The sequence below is a fragment of the Anabrus simplex genome, chromosome 2 (genome assembly GCF_040414725.1).
Source record: "Anabrus simplex isolate iqAnaSimp1 chromosome 2, ASM4041472v1, whole genome shotgun sequence".
Taxonomy (NCBI): Eukaryota; Metazoa; Arthropoda; class Insecta; order Orthoptera; family Tettigoniidae; genus Anabrus; species Anabrus simplex.
Genome location: NC_090266.1, coordinates 1,153,503,907 through 1,153,525,947, shown reverse-complemented (window position 1 = coordinate 1,153,525,947; position 22,041 = coordinate 1,153,503,907). Strand labels below are relative to the sequence as shown.

General features: G+C 42.6%; 1 protein-coding gene across 1 annotated transcript in view; it reads right to left on the bottom strand.

The window, feature by feature from the left end:
• Positions 1-22,041, bottom strand: part of LOC136863366 (probable E3 ubiquitin-protein ligase MGRN1) — a 159,101-nt gene that overhangs the window by 127,739 nt on the left and 9,321 nt on the right. Inside the window, exon 2 of the mRNA XM_068226100.1 lies at positions 15,258-15,376. Coding sequence (XP_068082201.1) covers positions 15,258-15,376 — 119 coding nt within the window. The remainder of the gene's footprint in view (positions 1-15,257; positions 15,377-22,041) is intronic.

The window sequence follows — 22,041 nt, the reverse complement described above, 5'->3', positions numbered from 1 at the left end:
TAATACGACCCCTTTATAGTGATGGAATATGCTGAGTATAAGTTGAAGGTTGACTGTGTATAGAACTGAACTTAATAGAAGCTTCATATGTGAAAACAAAATAACTACCATAAAAGACTAAGTGGTAGAAGGAGAGAAGCAAAGTATAGATGGAATGAGAATTTGGTGGCGAATAAGTTCAGTCGCATAGCTCCTTGCAGTGGAGTCCTTGGTGAGAGGTAGATGGACAGGGTGCCAATATATACCCACATAGTTAGGCAGTAGGTCAGCCCTGCTGTGTAGGGCTATCGTGTCTACCTCTAACCCAGAGGTCCCAGGTTTAATGCCAAGCCAGATCAAGGATTTTTACCTGGACCTGAGGGCTGGTTCGAGGTCCACTCAGCTTATGTTATTACAATTGAGGAGCTGTCTGATGGTGAGAGAGTGACCCCCCCAGTCTAGAAAGCAAAGAATAATGGCTAAGAGGATTACTCACGCCGAACACGCACCACCTCTAATCTGCAGGTCTCACGAGCTGAGAAGCACTTGTTCGGCAGGCCATGGCCCTTTGGGGCTGTTGCGCTAAGGGGGTTTCACATTTTCTTTTCCGTTTAGTTAAGCTGGGGGGCAGGAAACATTTTGTATGAGGGGTACAATCTATCAAAGTAAAAACATTGTTGACAGTTGGAGAGTTTCCTGTGCCACAAATTTTCATGAAGTCAGTATAGAGCAAACCTGTCAAAGTCAAGCCCACACCAGATGAGCTGTGTGCAGGGTGTCTTTACTCCTGTGCGGTTTCAGCTGACAGACGCTGACTCAAGCGGAGAAATTCGAAGGAGATGTGTTAGGGGTGCACAGTATTCCTTTCTTCATTGCGAACGAAGTGCGCTACCTCTAAATGACAGCTGTCCTTCACCAGTATAATTAATAAGGCACCGTAAGTTATTAATTTACATGAAATAATAATAATAAACACATTACTGATATATATATAAAGACAATAGGATTGTAGGCTACATAAATACTATACACATTAACCAAATATTAAATGAAGAATCAAATTCTGACACATTCAAGATAGATTAAATTAATAAATTAAGAGTATTGTCATTAACAAAACAAAGGCGTAGTGCAATAACATGAAAACTTTCCAGTGAGCACTTTCCTACACCTTGGGCATTGTGGTTTTGCTTCCTCTGAAAATAAAAATTAAGTTGCCTAAGAGCAACCCATTTATGATAATGCTTGTTTAAAGGAGCCCAACATCTAGGTCATCAGCCCCTAATGGTAAGATAAGAGACGAAAATTAATGACTTTAAAATTCCAAAATTCATCCACTGCCAAGAATTCAAAACTTGATGATGGAATGAATGGACAAATATGAATGTAAAATAATCAGCGGATCCAACTCACATTATTAAAAGTTTAAAAAATTCCCAAATTAATCCACCGACTAGAATTCAAAAAGACGACGATGAACGATGATTATGAACTTAAAATAATCAGTTGATCCGACCCGCAATACCCCATCTTGCCAGAAACTAACTTATAACAATAAAAAAACTAACCTCATGATACTACAGCCCTGGAGGGCCTTGGCCTACCAAGCGACCACTGCTCAGTCCGAAGGCCTGCAGATTATGATGCATCGTGTGGTCAGCACGACAAATCCTCTTGGCCATTATTCTTGGCTTTCTACACCGGGGCCGCTATCTCACTGTCAAATAGCTCCTCAATTCTAATCACGTAGGCCGAGTGGACCTCGAACCGGCCCTCAGATCCAGGTAAAAATTCCAGACCTGGCCGGGAATTGAACCCGGGGCCTCCGGGTAAGAGGCAGGGTAACTTATAACAATAGTATATACTAACCAAGGGGCTGCTTCCAAAGCACAATCCTGAGTCGATGATACTTGTTGTCTAAAGAGGTCCACAATCCAGGTCAATGGCCCCTCATAATGGTACTTATCATTAGGAAAGTAGAACCATGGAATTTCTCATGTAGCGGTATTAATCACAAGTAACATAGATTCATGGTATTCCTCACATTGTGGTACTACTCACAGGCAACACAAGCCCATGGTGTTCCTCACATAGTGGTACTAATCACAGGGACTCGTACCATCCCGTGGTATGCCTCGCATAGTAGGTACTAATCACAGACAACGCCCAGACCGGTTGTGTTCCTCAAAACGCAACTCATTATGTCCACAATCAGATAGTGAAACACCCCAGTGAGGCTAGCCTCTTTTTTCCTCCTTGTGGTGTTCCAGCCGAACCTGGACAGAGGGGAGCCTACATCATAGTGGCAGATACTATACACGGATACTGTAAACCCATAGTGATCCACCCACAGATCCATCATATTTCTTACATAGTGGTACTAATTGAAAGAAAAGTCCACTGATGGTGTTCGTTGCGTGATGGTACTGATCACAGGTAATCTCAGGGTTCAAAATTCAGCATCCCTTGATTGCCCCTTTTAGTTCCCTCTTACAACAGGCAGGGGATACAGTGGGTATATTCTGCATTCGCGTCACCTACCCACGGGGAGGGGTGGGTTGTGCGCTCGGTCCGCAAAAGCTATTTCATTTCGCTCAAGCCCGCCGGCAAGCCGGTTAGGACCCCCTTATCCACCACATGGGATGCGCCACGTGGAAGTATCACCTCTCTCCCTGCTACGACAGTGTTGTAGATTCATGGTGACCCATTTATGTTCACTGATTTCCTGAGCTCTGCTGATGTTTACTGGATAATTCGGTCAATGTTAGGCTTGATGGTGCTGGTAGACACAATTTTTATTACTGCATTGAGATGTATCTCTGTTAGCCAAGATTGGAATAGAGATTTGTTGATTTTCATCCTGGAAAACATCTGTTCACACCTGTAATTACTTCCAAAAACTTAGGATTTCTGCCGCAAACTTTCAGAATTGTGGGAAGCGTAATGGTAGAAGTCAATAATTTCCCCTTCTTTGTACTCTTGCTTCAGACGCATGTCACATATTAACTCTGTAAGTTCCAGTTGTAAATTCTGGGGTGCATCTTCTGGTTGAACACTAAATACAGAAAAGAGCTGCAACTTTCCTTTCACAACATCAAAGTCCTGAAACCTCCTATCCTGTACTGACGTGCATGATACAGCTCATGATAATGCCTAACATTAAACTTTTTGCAGAAAACATGCTTTTTATACATTAAGCACTGAGCTTCTCCTTCATGAATAAAATATGTAAAGTATTGACAAGGCAGAAAAGTGTTCTATAGAAGTTCTTCTCCTTCATGCTCGCGATTTAGGAAGCTGTATGACCATTCCAGGTGAAATCTACCATAACTTTTCCTCTTACCACTCTCGTCTTGCATCGTCTTTTTGTTTCACGTGGCACGAAGAGATCTGGTTTACTCATCCCTGCTGTGAGCAAATGTACTATATGTTTAACTCTCCTCCCTCCCGCCTAGAGAAGAGTTATGCCCGCACGCGTGCGAGGTCATTCCTAGGCTGTGAGATGTCTTGCTGCAAGCACTGTTCCACATGTATCATATAGGGGGAGAGGTTTATGTTAAGGATAATGATGATTTGTCAATCCAACCCCCCTTGACTGAATTTGTCCCCTCCATTAAACTCTTCTGATATCCGAGTCGATTTCTAGAATTATCATCACCTCAAATGCAGAGTTGCGGTCTAGTCTGTTGGCAGTCAGTTGTGTTGCGAGTGTGGTGGAAGTCTGACCTGTTGTTTATATTATGTTGTGTTACTGGAGTGTGTCAGGAATTAGAAAAAAATGTGTGAATAAGCCAGACTCATTCTGTTACGTTAGTGGGTGTTATATAGTGAAGGGGCAGATTAGGCCAATAGCTGCATTAGTGGAAAATTTTACTTTGCATAATTTAAAGTAAAATTAGGAGACTTGGACAAGGCATGGGTTCCTTACGCAATCTGTAAAAAGTGCCCTGAAAACCTACAACAGTGGAGCTGTGGGAAACATGAGGCCCTTCCATTCAGGATAAGGATGGTCGGCGCGAGCCCCAGGACCATATCAGTAGCTGGATTTAATAAGAAAAACAAAGGCAGTTCTTTGTACCCGAATTTAAAGTCAGTGACGAGACCCAGTTCTCATGGACCAGAAATTCCAATATCTTCACCTCCTACCAGTTTACCAGACTCTGAAGCTTCCTCTAATTCTGAAGACGAGCAAGTAGATACAGATTTTTCAGCATCCACAGAAGCACTAAGTCCACAATTGTTGTAGAGATAAGGAGTTCAGGAAGTATTCAAGAAGGAAGTTGATCTGACCTACTGCTGCAACATTCCAGGATTGATAGAACAGCTGGGGAGTGATTACCAGCCATACGATTGGAGACTGTTTGTGGATTCCTCTAAAGGAGCTTAAAAGGTGTACTACTTCATAACTGAAACATTCTACCTTTGATACCTGTGGCACATACTGTTTCAGTAAAATAAAATTACATCACAAGCAAATGGCAGATTGTGCCGAAAGCCTACAGTCTAATATCGTGGAACTTGAAAATAGGTGCAATGAGTATGGTATGAAAATTAGCCTCTCGAAGACTAAATTGATGTCAGTAGGTAAGAAATTCAACAGAATTGAATGTCAGATTGGTGATACTAAGCTAGAACAGGTCGATAATTTCAAGTATTTAGGTTGTGTGTTCTCCCAGGATGGTAATATAGTAAGTGAGATTGAATCAAGGTGCCGTAAAGCTAATGCAGTGAGCTCGCAGCTGCGATTGACTGTATTCTGTAAGAAGGAAGTCAGCTCCCAGACGAAACTATCTTTACATCGGCCTGTTTTCAGACCAACTTTGCTTTACGGGAGCGAAAGCTGGGTGGACTCAGGATATCTTATTCATAAGTTAGAAGTAACAGACATGAAAGTAGCGAGAATGATTGCTGGTACAAACAGGTGGGAACAATGGCAGGAGGGTACTCGGAATGAGGAAATAAAGGCTAATTTAGGAATGAACTTGATGGATGAAGCTGTACGCATAAACCGGCTTTGGTGGTGGGGTCATGTGAGGCGAATGGAGGAGGATAGGTTACCTAGGAGAATAATGGACTCTGCTATGGAGGGTAAGAGAAGTAGAGGGAGACCAAGACGACGATGGTTAGACTCGGTTTCTAACGATTTAAAGATAAGAGGTATAGAACTAAATGAGGCCACTACACTAGTTGCAAATAGAGGATTGTGGCGACGTTTAGTAAATTCACAGAGGCTTGCAGACTGAACGCTGAAAGGCATAACAGTCTATAATGATAATGTATGTATGTAAAAAAAATCAAATATCATGAGCAGATGTGGGATGTGAGGAGTGACATGAACATGTTAGAACAACAAGCACGCTACACTAAATTCCATTGTCATTTATTAGAATGGGACAGCAGAGCTTGGGACAAATATTGGTCTATACCTACCTGGCCCAAGAGACAAGTGTAAACACCGGGTGTAAAAAAAAAATGTTACAAATGCTGGTTTAGTTGACCCACAAAAAGTTGATTTTGCCACCGCTAGACATCAAATAGGAAATCATAAAGCAATTTAAGGCCTTGCAAAAGTAGCCCCTGTTTTCAGTATATTTCAAGCAAGTTTCCACATTTATTAGATGCAAAGGTCAAGAAAGGCATTTCTGATGGGCCACAAATGAGAAAGCTTCTGACAGACCGAAACTTTGAACAGACAATGAATGCTGTGGAACTAGCTGCAAGGATTTCAACAAGGGATGACTTGACAAAGTTCCTAGGAAATGTAGAGGATGAACAGTTTCAAATATAAGTGAAAGCCTTGTTGGATCACATGAAAGAGTTTGGGTGTAGAATGAGCCTGAAAATGATTGCACTTCATTCTCATCTCGATCACTTTACGGAAAATCTTGGGGCTGTTAGTGAAGGGATTGGAGAGAGGTTTCACCAAGACATAAAGATGCAGAAAGAAGATACCAGGGGAAGTGGGATGTACCGATGACAGCCAATTACTGTTGGTGTTTGAGAAGAGATGGCAAACATGCAGCAATCAGACGTTGGGCAGTCAATCAATCATTCTGAGGGGACATCTAGGACTGTTCATACTAAGGCGACTACAATTTTTCCCTGTAATAGCACCTTCTGGCGTTGTTTTACATATACATTGCTTTCTCCCAAAATTTCTTGCTTACACTTTCCTGCTAGAGCATAGAAATCATGTATGTACAGACAATAATGATGTTTGTTGTTTAAAGGGGCCTAACATCTACATCACTGGCCCCTAAACACGTATGTATAACTGCAACTACATGAACCAAATGATCCTGATTCGACTTCAGGTAATGACTGATATAGATGAAACTTCTGTCAATTTTGCCCACACTCTCAAAAAATAGTGGAATACGTATGTCATAGACTGTTTACAAAATTGAATTATTTTTCTCTGTAAATATTTCCAAACCTATCTTATTCTTTTCACTTTTTTATAATTATAAGCGATATATCTTTCATTTTGTTGTACGTATTGCAAGAAAACCCGATGTGATACATTGAAACGTACAACGGATTTGTGTTCAGCGACCCAAAATTAGTTAAGATCACCTATCACACCACTTGTCGCAAAAAAAATCTGGTAGACATGATACTGTATAGGCTTTTGGGCTTATGCCGTGTCAAGAAAATAAGGCGAAGTTCTTAACGTTTCGCAGAAAACTGTGCTCTGCGTCCTCAGAAGAAATCTCGACTGACCACGAGAACGGCTTCTCAAACAATGGCAGTTTGAAATTTGGACGTTATAATAGAAGTGGAAATGGTACGTTCATTCGCCACCAGATGGCCCCCAGGGCGTGGCAAAATGCTAGCGTTCAAAGCGGAAGCTGACCGAACCATCACAATCAGACTAAGCGGTTCACATAACGTGTTTGCGTAATAGATGACAGACAGGTGTACGATATAGACACAAGCCTGGAATGAAACATCTGGCGACTAGGAACATATGAATTTGGAAAACACTGAGACGAAATAACAATAGTGAAGGGACAGGGAATCTGACTTTCAACAGGGACACCGGCTATTAATTAAGTAATAACTGGTTGCAGGCCATTATGAATTTACATAGGTAGTTCCCTTCCCTGTTCCTAATTCAATTGTTCCCGTGGGGGGTTTTCTTACCTGTTCCCCTATCGGGCGCGTCCCAGGTGGCGGATAGAGGGGCCCTCCGGACTTGTCTGGAAGGGCTGAGGGAAATAAAATACCCTCATGCGGACCAAAAACAGGTATTGCCAGAAAACGTCTTGAAGCAGCGTGATTGTTACTAGCCCAAGCCAAGGCTTGAAAGTGGAAACCTCGCCCACACATGCTAGAGAGGCATCCATGTTACCTCCGCATGGGTGATACAGTAGTTCAGGTGAAGTGGGTGCTGGTGATTGAAGTGAAAGCTCACTGCGGTGTGCTGGAACCAACACACCACTTTGTCCTATGTAGCCTGAACGTGCCGCGGGTTGGGAACGGGGCGAACCCAACCTGGGGGAACCCATGGCTGTGAGCTCAGTCATGGGTATGCCAAGTGGGAACCACGTGAGTAGGTCTACTGAAGGTGGAACAAACCTGGTCGGGTTCGGGCCAGGGGCGGACTGCTGGATGGACAGCTGAGGGGCGTGGCGCCTGCTACAGGGAGCCTGAGTTGCTGGAGGACAATGTCTGGCGAAATGCCTCATCACAGATGGTGAGAACGCTGCTCAGGACCCTAGAAGGGGTAAAAATCCTACGTCATATGGAACCATAGACATTCCAAATGAACTACATAATCAAATACCAAGGGAAGCTATGGAAGCTCCAGAAGAGCAGGTCCAGTGGCAGGCCCAAGAGGAGAATATGGAGACAGAAGTCCCAGTAGGGCAGGCTGAATCCAAATCTGGAGAAGAAACAGAAGAAGCAACAGGAAAGCAGACTTCTGGACAAAAGGAAACAGGATATTTCATTGAGAAAGACCTGAAGATATCAGCATCGAAATTATATAGGATGCATATAGATAGACCACCTCGCACAAGTGCCTACTACAAGGAAAAGAAGGTGAGGAAAGAAGCCAAGATAGTGGCTGGGACTCAGGTGGAGAAGCAGCCAAGGAACAGGGAACGGCGAGACGTTATGCCAATGACTACACCCAAAATGCCAAGGTTGGAGGAAAGCACGCCATCAAGTTCGGCTACAAAACCACCCTCCAAGAAACAGAAGGAAGAAAAAGTCATGTCCTTTTCAGAAAGACTATCCTCAGTTAAGGTCGCAATAATACCTAAGACCTTTCCACATAGAAAACTCAAGGAGGAAGACATGACTGAAATGTCATCTGTTCTGATAGTACAAATGAAGTTGCTGTCAGACGGATGTCTGCCAGGCTTCCTTGAGTCACCAAGGCTGGAAAGTGGAGCTTTGGTACTGATCTGTGCAAATCCAGAAACGAAAAGTTGGCTGGAACAGACAGTATCAAACTGTAACCCATAGAAAGGGGAGACCCTAGAAGTGGCGGACGCAAAAAAGGTGCTGAACACAAGTACGGTCATCACCAAGTTCCCACCTCCTTTTGACAAGAGGAAAGTGGAGGATGTTCTTGTCAGAATTAATTAGCATGATACCAAACTTCTAACGCAAGATTGGAGAGTGCTGAATGCCACTTCAATCGACAAGACAGGAAGGACAGTTGTTTTAGCCCTTGGTGAGAGAGGCTTTGAAGAGCTCAAAAATAGAAGCCTTAAGGCTAAGCTCGGACTTGGGCAGATCAAGTTTCGGGTCATCAGGGTAAAAACGAAACCCCATGTTGATAAAGATGGAGCTGAAGGTTCTTCAGGCCAATCTTCAGCATAAAAAAGCAGCTGTGGTCAATTTCGCCAGGAAGTTCAACTTCGGGGCTATTGACGTGGCCCTTATTCAAGAGCCTTGGGTAGTCGAGGACAGAGTAGCAGGACTGGCGGAATCTGAAGCTGATGTACGATACAACATCGGAAATACCCAGAACATGTCTTGTGAACAGGAAAATAAAATGTCTTATGTAGCAGGAACACTGTTCACGGGACTTAACCGTGGCCAAGATTAAACTTGGAAATTGGGAGGGACCCAGTGAAATAACCATAGGCTCTGCATACCTCCCATATGACTCAACTAATCTGTCCCATCAGAAGAAGTTGAGAACCTAATTTACAATGCAAAGAGGAAAGGCAAACACCTAGTCCTTGGAGCAGATGCAAATTCACACCACACGACATGGGGCAGCACGAACTGCAATGCAAGAGTTGAGTCTTTATTAGAGTTTATTACTGGAACTGAGTTGACGATACTAAACCTAGGAAACAAGCCTACATTTATTAATAAAAATCATAAGGAGGTAATACACATTACACTAAGCACTACAAATATTGAAAACTTTATTCAAGACTGGAAGGTGCTGGACGAACCATCACTGGGAGACCACCAGCATATCAAATTTGCAATAGATACGAGACTATGTGGGACTGAGGTGTACAGAGACCCAAAAAGAATTTTTTTTCTGCTAGTTGCTTTACGTCGCACCGACACAGGTAGGTCTTATGGCGACGATGAGACAGGGAAGGGCAAGGAGTGGGAAGGAAGCGGCCGTGGCCTTAATTAAGGTACAGCTCCAGCATTTTCCTGGTGTGAAAATGGGAAACCATGGAAAACCATTTTCAGGGCTGCCGACAGTGGGGTTCGAACCTACTATCTCCCGAATACTGGATACTGGCCGTACTTAAGCGACTGCAGCTATCGAGCTTGGTCCAAAAAGAACTAACTGGGATAGATAGAGAGAAGTTGTAGGGAAGGCTGTACAAAAAAATTCCAAGTGATGTGAGAGGACAGAAAGAATTGGATGAGGCAGTGAAACTATTAGAAGAGGCCATTATAGTCTCATTCCATGAAAACTGTCCTCTCAAAGAAAAACACCAAAAAAGTAAGGTGGTGGAACAACAAACTAGCCAAAATGAAAAAAGAGGTTAGGATGTTGTATAGAATATCATCTAAAAATGGTATGTGGGAGGTATATCATAGGAAACACACCGAGTGTAACCTAGAGATATGGAAAGCAAAAAGAAACTCTTAGAGGCTGTTCTGTGAGAAAGTGGAATCACACACTGGAACAGCAAAGCTCCAGAAACTTCTGAAAGCAACACATATAAATCAAGTGGGGACACTGGAGAAACCAGATGGGTCATTTACTCAGGTGGGGAGGGACACGCTGGAGATACTAATGGCGTGTCACTTTCCTGAGACTGAGGAGATGACAGATGGTTGGAACAGAGACTGGAGCTCGAAGAGCAGATTGGAACTGTGCCAACAGAATAATAAAACATAACCATAAAAAATGGGCAATCGACACGTTTCATCCTATAAAGGCTCCGGGGCCAGATGACATACTTCCGATACTCCTACAGGAAGGACGGGAGATACTTGTCAATGCTCTGATGGACCTTTTCAGAGCTACGGTAGTCTAGCTTTAGGGTACATGCCGAAATCATGGTCTGAAGCTAAAGCAGTATTCATACCTAAGCCTGGAAGGGCAAATTATGCCCAAGCCAAACCATACAGACCATTATGTTTAACTTCCTTCATGCTGAAAGCATTGGAGAAAATTCTGGATAAATATATCAGAAGAATGGTGCAACTGAACTCAACATTACATGAAAATCAGTTTGCATATAGACCTGGCAGATCCACTGGAGTAGCACTCCACCAGTTGGTTTGTAAACTGGAGGAAAGCCTAGAATATAAAAAAATTGCACTGGCGGCATTTCTAGATATAGAAGGAACCTTCAGCAACACAACCTATGACTCTATGATCAAAGCAATGGAAAAGAGCAAGGCGAGTAAAACCGCCGTCAAATGGATTAAATCCATGTTAGACAGAAGGAAGATACAAGCAACCCTGTTTGAAGAAATGCTGACGATTAGGGCCACCCGAGGCTGTGATCAGGGAGGAGTTCTTTCGCCTCTGCTGTGGAACCTCGCGGTGAACAAAATCATACCTATGCTCAATGAACAGGGTTTTTATACACAAGGATACGCAGATGACCTAGTGATTGTGGTATGAGGTAAGGTGATGAGTGTTATCCAGGACCTAATGCAAAAATCACTCAACCTTGTGGAGAACTGGTGTCGGGAAGAACAAGATAACTCTGGTCCCTTTTACAAGAAGGAGAAAATTAGAGGGAAAGAGATCACTGAAGCTATTTGGACAAGACATATCTATGGAAGAACAGGCACTGCACCTAGATGTAGTGTTAGATAAATCTAACCTGGAATCCACATATAGAAAGGAACATAACCCGGGCCAGGAACTTGCTCTATGCATGTAAAAGAGCCGTCAGAAGACATGGGGCCCAAGACCATCAATGGTAATGTGGATATACACAATGATCATTAGACCGTTGATGGCCTATGCTGCAATCATCTGGTGGCAGAAAGTAAGCCAAGGCAAAGTCAGCAGTAGATTGGAATAGCCTACAGAGAATAGCATGCATAGCCATAACTGGGGCTATGAGAACTATGCCGACAGAAGCCTTGAATACTTTACTAGACCTCCCATCACTAAGCAATTTCATAAAAGGACAGGCTAAAATGAGTTCATATAGACTGGCACAATCAGAGTGCTGGAATGCACCAAGACCCAATCTAGGACACTGTAAAATTAACAGAGTAATAACAGAGGAAGTTTTACACATGCCTTCTGATCATATGAAACCAAAGTACAACTTTGAAAAACCGTCTGAGACCCAGATAATAAAAAAAGAAGACTGGGATATCAGCAAATGGAATACTGAAAAAGAAGATAATAGTATGGTGGACTGATGGCTCAAAGACTGTGGATGGCACAGGAGGAGGGATCAATGGGGGAAGACATGAGAGATCAATCCAGATGAGCCTACAGTTTTTCAAGCGAAAGTGATAGCGATCACAACATGTCTTGAAGAAAATCTGAAAATGAACTATAGGAATAGGAACATTTTCATTTCTACGGACAGCCAAGCGGCCATTAAGGCACTAGAAGCAGCCTGGATAATATCCAGAATTGTCTGGTATTGCCATTCACTTCTCCTGAAGCTCTCAAAGTACAACATTGTCAAAATAATATGGGTACCAGCACATGCAGGTATAGAAGGAAATGAAAAGGCAGATAAACTGGCCAGGAAAGGGGCAGAAACACATTTTGTAGGCCCAGAACCTGTATGCGGGATTTCCTAAGGACAAGCCCGACACCACATAGGAAAATGGGTACAAAAGAAACAAATAGAGAACTGGAAAAATACTCCAGGATGCAGGCTTGCAAAGGAACTGATAAAAGGACCAAACAAGAAATATACTAAAGAGCTGCTGAAACTCAGCAGAGAAAATATAAGATGGGTAGTAGGACTGTTGACAGGACACTGCCTTCTGAAAAAACACCTCTATAGAAATGAAGTAATAAGAGACAATATATGTAGGAAATGCAATGAAGCAGAGGAATCAGCTGAACACATACTTTTCGAATGTGAGGCGCTGGGCAGAATCAGACTGTCCACTCTAGGACTACCAGGCGAAGAGAGAGAAAAAAATCTAAGACGACCCAATAAGAACAACCTGCAGCTTTGTGAAGGGAGCAGGTATATCTGGATGGGAATGAAGGAAAAGTTCGAAGGCAATGTTGGAGTCTATTAGTAATACTCGTCGACTGCTGTTCTCCAAAGAAAATTTTAAATGAAAGAGGATACCACGTTTTTGTAATAAATGTGTATATAATATGGCCTATAGCAGTTGTTCACTTGTTAAAAATAAAGACTGAAATAAACAACCTCTTAATTTTAATGTTATACAGGGTGAACTTTAATAAAACCGACAAACTGCAGGGACTGATTCCTGACTGGAAATGGAGGACAAAATGTCCTACGAACACGTGTCCAGAAATGGACGGTGTGCGTGCAACGACAACAAATAGTCCTGGAACACAGTACATAGCTGAATTTCATCCACATCACAGCAGATGTTCACAGTGGCCTCCATGGGCTGCAATGCACGTGTTCAGGCGTCGTATCATGGATTGCCTCACTCTTTCGCACGTTCCGGCCTCTCGCCGAATAGCGTCACAGGCGTCGTGAACACGCTGTTAAAGGGTCTGCACATCAGGAACTGGTTCAGCATACACAATGCTTTTCAGATTTCCCCAGAGGTAAAAACCCAGGGGGTTTAAGTCCGGTGATTTAGGAGGCCATGCAACAGGGCCTCCATGTCCTATCCAGCGCCTGGGGAAGATGCTGTTGAGGTGTTGGCGAACTGTAATGCGGAAGTGGGGTGGTGCTCCATCATGCAGAAACCACATAACCTGTCTTATTGCCAAACGCACACTCTCAAGCAATCCAGGCAGAGTATTCTGCAGGAAGTCCAGGTACGTTCCTCCGTTGAGGCGTTGTGGAATAATAACTGATCCAAGTATGTGGTCGCCAAGAATCCCTGCCCAAACATTGATGCTGAACCGACGCTGGTGAGACGCTTCAACCATTCCTCAGGGATTTTCTGTAACCCACAGATGACGATTATGAGATTGACAATGCCATTTCTGGTAAAGGTTGCTTCGTCGGTAAAGAGAACCGACGACAGAAATCCCATAACTGTGATGGCCTGGTGCAAAAACCATCGACAAAATCCTTCCCGTAGAGGGAAATCCGCTGCTGATAATCCTTGCACTCGTTGCAGGTGATAGGGATAATAGCGGTTGTCATGCAGGATACACATAATCGTAGTCAGGCTTACACCATGTTGGCAGACCACTTGCCTGGAGCTTGTACTAGGGTTCGTCTCAATGTCCTGTTGAACCTGTTCCTCCAGATCTGGTGTACGCACAGTCCACCGCATCCCTGCACGTTCGGCTGTCTAGAAGGACCCATGAACATACAAACGCCCAAAACTGGCTTGACACGTTGTGTGACGTGTTCGGTGTCTGTGAGGGTACTTGTTTTGGTATAGCCGTGCTGCCTCTCGACCATTTCCATTGGATTGGCCGTACACAAACACCATCTCGGCTTGTTCCCGACATGAATAACGGATCAATAGACCATTCTGCTTCCGATAGTATGCTGCTTCAATCACACTATCTGCAACAGAAGAAACACACTGCAAGTAGTAAGAGAAAATTTAATTTGTCAGTGCCATCTATCGTCGCAACGATGCATTTCCGGATACAAGTTCATAGGACATTTTTTTCCTCCATTTCCAGTCAGGAATAAGTCCCTGCAGTTTGTCGGTTTTATTAAAGTTCACCCTGTATACTGAAATTAAGTAAGAATGTGATACACCTCAAGATATGGTAGAGTATGTCACTGATTTCAGAGGATAGTTAATATTTTCTCACATCTAGTTAAATTTCGGAAAGGCTATTCCCAGTAAATATTTAGCGAGGCGGTTATCATTTCTCTATACGCACTTGGAAAATGTTTTCATGATACCATTCGGTTAGGTTAGGTGACGTCATTTGAAGAAGAAAACTAAAAATTTGCAACATAAGCCCCTGGAGTGTTACTATAATTTTTTCAGAATGAAATTAAACACACTTTCACGTAGTATCGGATTTCGAAAAATAAACAAACAAGCCGTAGTGTGGACATCGTACGCAAAAATGCAAGTTTTGAACAAACTGATAGCCATTTCATACCTATTTTAATGCATATGAGGATTTCCCAACTTTAACGAAAAATCGGATATAACGATAATCCGCTATAGTGAGTAATTTTTTGACCGTTATGAATTCTCGCTATAACAGACTTTTGCTGTATTATGTTTAACAATGAAGTTAATGTAAAAATATTATTTACATAATCAGCCAGGATAAGCAAGGTTCTACTGTAAGGAAACAAAAACAATATGACTGTGGACTGTAGTTGCAGTCCGTTGGTTTTTTCAGATGCTTAAATATGAAAGGCCTGTATCATTGGACTTGGTGGGAAGTAAAGGAACCCCTTTTCAGGAAAGAGTTCTGGCATGCTCATATCTCTAAAAATCAATATTAGTTCCAAGGACATTAAACAAATTATTATTTTTATTATTCAATAAACCCAGGAATTTTAAACAGTAAGTTATAATCTTACAAACTATAAACATTCTGAAATTTCAGTCATCCAATACAGAATAAAATTTGCTTGACAATAATAAGTGAATGATATATGGTAAAACATAAGCGTCTGTGGAAATGAGCACCAGTTAGACTAAGGTCAATTTATCTCTGCAACATGATTACCAAAATATAATTAGAAACAAGCCACTTCACTTACAGGAGTCGGACGACTTCCAAGGAAATTTAGATCAGCATTCTCACCGAAAAGATAAGCTTCAGGCTGAGGAGTGTCAAATCTCTCACCACCCATTATAAAGTGACTGCCAAAATAATTGCCTGCAATAAGAAAAGAATATTTTATGAACAAAACAAAAAAATTATCATTCATAATGTATATATTTCAGAATGTTTTTAAAACCAGGCTTCTGCTGGGTATAAACCCTGAAAAGAGTAATGCACGCATTACTTGAGGCATTCAGAAATGATTGACACTAAATGTTTTTCCTTCACAGTAACTGTTTATTGAAACAAACTAGATACAGATCATATTACAGGTATTCCCGACAATTTCTATGCACTTTTGCTGTCGTTCTACCAGTTTCCGTATCTGCATGGCAAACCATTCTTACAGAGTATCCTGGTGCGTCTGTTGGACTACTGCCTGAAGCTTGTCGTTGAATATGAACTTATCCTGCACGATCCTGTTCACTGCGTTGCTGTGAGGGGTAAGATCACTCGAGTAGGAGAGTAAGGCAGCATGGTGTACCCTAGAGGGGTTGTCTGCAAAATCTTAATGTTGTGCCCACTTTATTCGTCCTTCCTTCCCACTATTTGTACATTGTATTAAAAAAAGGCTCACAAGATCTTCTCTTTGGGCTTAACCATCTAAATAATAATGATATTAGAAATGTATTTATTTTCATTGCTTGAGAACGAACAATATGCTTTCCCCATTCAGGGACTGCCATAAACAAAGCTTAGTGAACACTATTATTTTGTAATTTAAAATAAGAGAATCTGGAAAGAAAAAAAATACCTCTGCAGTTTGAAGTTTACTAAAATGATTGCATAATATTGCAATTGAGGCTTTAAGAGGTTTTTTTAACAATTTGTTTCCCGTCGCACCAACACATATAGGTCTTATGGTAACGATGGGACAAGAAAGAGCTAGGAACAGGAAGGAAGCAGCCATGGCCTTAATTAAGATACAGCCCCCGCATTTGCCTGGTGTGAAAAGGGGAAACCACGGAAAACCATCTTCAGGGCTGCCGACAGTGAGGTTCGAACCCACTATCTCCTGGGTGCAAGCTCACAGCTGCACTTCTCGCACCAACCATTAAACCGATGCTTTAGATGATGAATCTACTCTCCATGCGCTTATTGTCACAACCTGCCAGACAGTACGCACTGCACCAGGACTTTTTTTGATCGTGTTCAGCTCCCGATGTGAAGACGAGCGGAGGTCTGTATTCAGGTAAGAGGTCACCTTGACCATTTCAACTGATGTGTGAACAGAGTGATCCAGCTGGCATTAGAGACACATTCAGTGTATCAGTGCAACAGTGCTGGGAGTGTAGGATTGCACTATCGTTAATGAAGGCTGGATGTCTCTGTAAATATGCATTTCCAAACTCATGTTGTTATTTGTTTTTTTCTTCTCTCTATATGAGAAATCTATTCATGAAATTTTGCTGTCGAGTTTTGATACAATCTCGATATACTGGGTGGTCCACCCACCACTTGTGGTCTAGTTTTATGCAACCAGCTGCATTTACTATCATTCTGAAATACATTGGTCCCTCTGCCTAATCCAGGGTAATATAACAAGATGTGTAGTAATGGGCTAGAAGACAGCAGAAGTCATGAGCACCGCTATTAATTCATTAGGGATACCCTGAATGAACTCTTAAAATGAGCATAGATACAAAGAACGCACACATTACAACAGGAGGTGCACACACAGACCAGGAACAGGTATTGTATAGGTTGCTAACTGCCCTCTGCATGTCAAGCCTCAGTTGGCAGAGGCGCGGTTGGAGATGTGACTCAAGGGTACTGAGGTTCAAATACAAGCAAGTACTCTTTTCTTTTTTTACCGCCAATTGCCCGCGATGTGGCAAGGTTGCATACTAAATATTTTCCACAGACTGGTTTGTTTATTTAGCCCCATAAAGGGCTGTTGGTATTGTGACATATGGTGTGGAAGTTGGTTAAAAGAGGCTAGGAGACATGTGACAGAATTTCTGTTAACTATATCTTTTAACACACCATCTGCTCGAACTGACGGACTCCATGTTCGAAACAGAGCGATGTAAGGACCATCTGGCACACTGCAACATCTCCGGCGTAACATAACTGTGTGCCTCGGTGAAGAACTGCCTAACGCGACCAGGAATGGCCGGCTCCTGTACATACACCAGTTGTTTCACATGGCACCCCTACAAGAAAAAAATGTAGGGGCATAAGATCGGGTAATCTTGCAGGCCAGGGGACAGGGCCTTCCTTTCCTATCCATTTATCATGATAAGTTTCATGGAGATGGTTGAGGAAGACAGCAGCCGCATGCAGTGGAGCTCCATCATGTTGAAATGGCACCCTGATGTGGTCAAGGAGTGGCACATGTTCCAATAATGGTGGTAGTTCATCTTGGAGAAACTGCAGATAGCGTGGGGGTATACTGTTGCTTCACGTCCGTAGGTTAAACCTTATAAAGCCCTACACGTGACCCCTGGGTCAAGAACATTGGCTGCTGGACCTATCTTCTAAAGATCTCCCAGCAAATATGCAAACTGTACAAAGTAATCCACTCAACTGCTCTTTTAAGAGCCAATTGGCTCAAAAGCTTGGACGTGGTATTAAAATTTGCCAAATGAATATTGAAGGTATCAGTAGATCTAAGTGTGACGTTTTGTCAAAATTGCTACATAATAATGACATTGATCTGGTACTCATTCAAGAAACACATGCTGCTACAGAAGATGAGCTAAGCAAGAGAGGGAAGATTCATACTGTAACAATAAAACTGCAAGATGTAACCATCGTAAATATCTACCAACCTCCAGCCATCTGCTGGCCAACCCCAGCTCTTCCAGATGCAAGTCATCCAACTATCTATCCTGGCGACTTCAACAGCCATCATGAAAATTGGAAATTTGCAAGAAACGATGATTGCAGCATAGCTTTAGTAGAATGGTCAGAAGACCAAAATGTACATCTTATATTTGAATGCAACCAAAGACAAAGGCACGTTTAGATCTGCTGCTTGGAAGCGAGAGTCCAACCCAGACCTCTATTTCGTCACATGTGACTCTGTTGGCAACCCTCTACCCATGATGAGAGAAGTTTCGGGGGACTTCCCAAATAGTCAACACAGACCAATCTTCCCCGAGATGGGCATCTCTGTCCCGTTAATTAGATCTTTCCCATGCCCACACTGGAACTTTAATAACGCAAACTGGACGAAATTCTCTGAAGAGCTGGACAAATGCATCAGATGGATTCCGGCAACCAGCGATAATTATCACAGTTTTGTAGGGCTTGTGAAATCTGTAGCCAAAAAGCACATCCTAAGAGGCTACAGGAAAGAATACGTTCCTGGATGGAGTGAACAGAGCGATGCCCTATACAAAGATTTTCTTGAAACAGGTGCCCATGCGACTGGTGAGGAGCTATTATGGAGTCTGGATGAAAACTGTAGACAGAAATGGACAGAAACAGTAACTTGGATTTCTCTCATTCCAGCAGAGAAGCCTGCAGCCTATTGAGAAAACTTGGAGGAAGCTCAATAGGAGTTAGAGAGAAGTCAACTATCTCACCAAACAAAATAGCCTCCCATATTGTTTTAACTTCATGGGTTACTAAAGATAAAAGACATACAAAAACGGTGAAAAAGAACCTAAGGATGCTTAAACGTACCTCTCCAACCTCTTCCCAGTACTCTGAAGCCTTCATGATTGATGAGGTTTATACAGCATTAAAGGACATGAAAGTTGGTAAGGCACCAGGTTTTGATGGAATACAGCCTGAATTTATCGTAAATATGGGACGGAATGCGAGAAGGTGGTTGACGTGCTTCTTTACCCACATACTTCAGACAAGTATTCTTCCTAAGGAGTTTAAGATATACCACAAAGCTACAGACCAATCGCTCTCCTCAGTTGTTGCTATAAACTCCTTGCTATACAACAGAATTAGCACTGTAATTAATCAACATATTCCTAATGACCAAGCTGGTTTTAGGCAGAATCATAGCTGTTGTGACCAAGTCCTTGCACTTGCAACATGCATTGAAGCAGGTTTTCAGCAACAGTTGAAAACCTCTGCAACAGTTGAACACCTCTGTTTTTCTGGATCATTCTGCTGCTTAAGACAAAGTTTGGAGAGAAGGGCTGCTGTATAAACTTCTTCAGATATTACCATGCAAAACCACGGTACAATTAACTGGAAACATGCTTAATAATAGACTCTTTCAGATTGTTCTAGGGAATAGGACCAGAAAGCTGAGATTGAACAATGGTCTCCCTCAAGGATCAGTCTTGGCTCCTCTCCTGTTCAATCTGTTTGTATCAGATTTGCCACCAATGAAATCTAGAAAATTTTGCTATGCCGATGGTATAGTTTTAGCTACAAATCATAGTAACCTGAAAGAAATGGAGAACATTTTAACTGATGACCTTTCCATTCTTAGTGACTATTTTTGGAAATGGAGACTCCAACCAAACACCAGCAAAACTGAGGTGTCCTGCTTTCATCTAAATAACAAAATGGCAAACTGTACTCTCCAAGTGTCTTAACGGTAAGGTCCTCAGACACAATAATTACCCAAAAGTACTTAGGTATAACATTAGATCGGACACTCTCCTTCAGGCAACATCTAGTAAATACAGCAGCAAAGATTAGGAGTCGTAACAACATTCTGCAGAAGTTGTGTGTTACAACCTGGGGTGCTTCTGCAACTACCTTGAGATATTCTGCCCTTGGTTTAGTTTTCTCTGCAGCAGAATATTGCGCTCCTGTGTGGATCAACAGCTGCCATGTGAAACTTGTGGACACTCAACTCAACAACACAATGAAGATTATTTCAGGTGTAATAAGATCAACTCCTACCCACTGGCTTCCTGTCTTGAGCAACATCATGCCTCCTCCATTCCGTAGAGCACAAGCACTGTTGAAAGAATACTCCAAGATAAATGAGAACCCTGACTTGCCCATCCACTCCAATATTCCTGACCTTCAGAGGAACCGGTTGAAATCTAGACATCCGCAAGTTAAGTTCGCTCAGAAGCTCACAGAAAACAATTTCAACCCCTATGCCCAATGGAAGGAAGATTGGATCTCAAAAACAGGTGAACATCTCTGGCCTTTCTTCCCCCCTAATTTGAGGTCTGATCTCCCAAGAAGAACTCGGACCATCCTTAATAGAATTCAGTGTGGTCATGGTGTCTGTGCTGCCTCCCTGTATAAATGGGGAAAGATACAATCCCCTGAGTGTGACTGTGGTGCTCCTTTTCAAACACATTGTAAAGGAGTGTAGCAGAAGAGCCTACCCTGGAGATTGGTTTGATTTTCTAGAGGCCAATACAAAGGCTCTAGAATGGATAACATCTTTGGACATTAAAATATAATGAACTTGCTTTCTTGTTGCATATATATGCCATATGATAAATAAATAAATAAATAATGCAAATAGCGTTCTCCCATCAGATGGCCCTCACAGAAAATTAAACCAATGAGGAGTTAACCCAAGATACAACACCATATGTTCACACCCCACCGTACCTGAAAAGCTGCCTGACATACCCAATGGGGAATATCCACACTCCAGCAGTGCACATTATGGCGATTAATGGTTCCGTTGCTGTGGAACTGTGCTATTTCTGTAAATAAGATGGTCGCTAAAAGACATGATCAGTGTGGATGCTGTAGGGTCCACTGACACAACGCCACCCGGGCTTCGAAATCATGATCATGGAGAACCTGGTTAAGTGTAGACGGTACAAGTAAAACCACTGGGTATGTAATATCTGCATAACAGACGCCCAGCTGATGTTACTTTGCTGTGCAATGATCCATGTGCTAGTGTGAGGGTTATGCTGGATAGCATCAAACGCAACCTCTTCATTGTGAGATGTCACGGGATGACCTCTATTAGGCCGTGTCCTTTCCAGGGTCGCAGTGGCCCACAGAGATATTTCTGCACTCTGAAATGACATGCCTATTTGTTGTCACCTATCTGGATAACGTTCCTGATGCAGGCCTTACGCTTGGTATGCATTCTGTCTAGCTTCTCCATACATGAGTAACATATCCACATACTCACCGCTGGAATACATCATGAAGCAGTGGATAAGCTTTGTGTTAAGACTTGCCTTGAAGGAGGGGAGTTTGTGGGGCTACATACCTACTGTAGAATGTTGTTGTAGTTCTAATGGGACACACTTTGCCCTACAAAGTTGGATCACGTAGAACATGTCCTAATCAAAGACCATTGCCTCCTCATCCTACCCAACTCCATACCCTATGCCACGATACCAACAGCTCTTTAAAGAGCCAAAATTTTAAAAAATCAATCTCTGGAATCTATTAAGTGCGCAACCTCGCCACATCCTCAGCAACTGGAAGTAAAATGGGACATGAACCTCCGTACCCTTGAGTACTGTTCACCATCATGTCCCCGACCACGCCCCTGCCAAGAGAACTAATGCGAACCTTGACATACAGCGGGCAATTCCCAGCCTATACAATACCTGTTTCTGGTCTGTGTGTGCACCTCCTGTTGTAAGGTAAGTGGGCTTTGTATCGGTGCTCATTTTACGGGTTTCTCTGGGACCCACAATTAATTAATAGTGGCAATCATAATTCCTGTTGTCTTCTATCCCGTAACCACACATCTCATTACATTAACCTGGTTTAGGGCGAGGGGCCGATGTATTTCAGAATTGTAGTAAACATGGCGTGTTGCATAAAACTACGTTGCAAGGGGAAGGTGGGCCACCCGTATG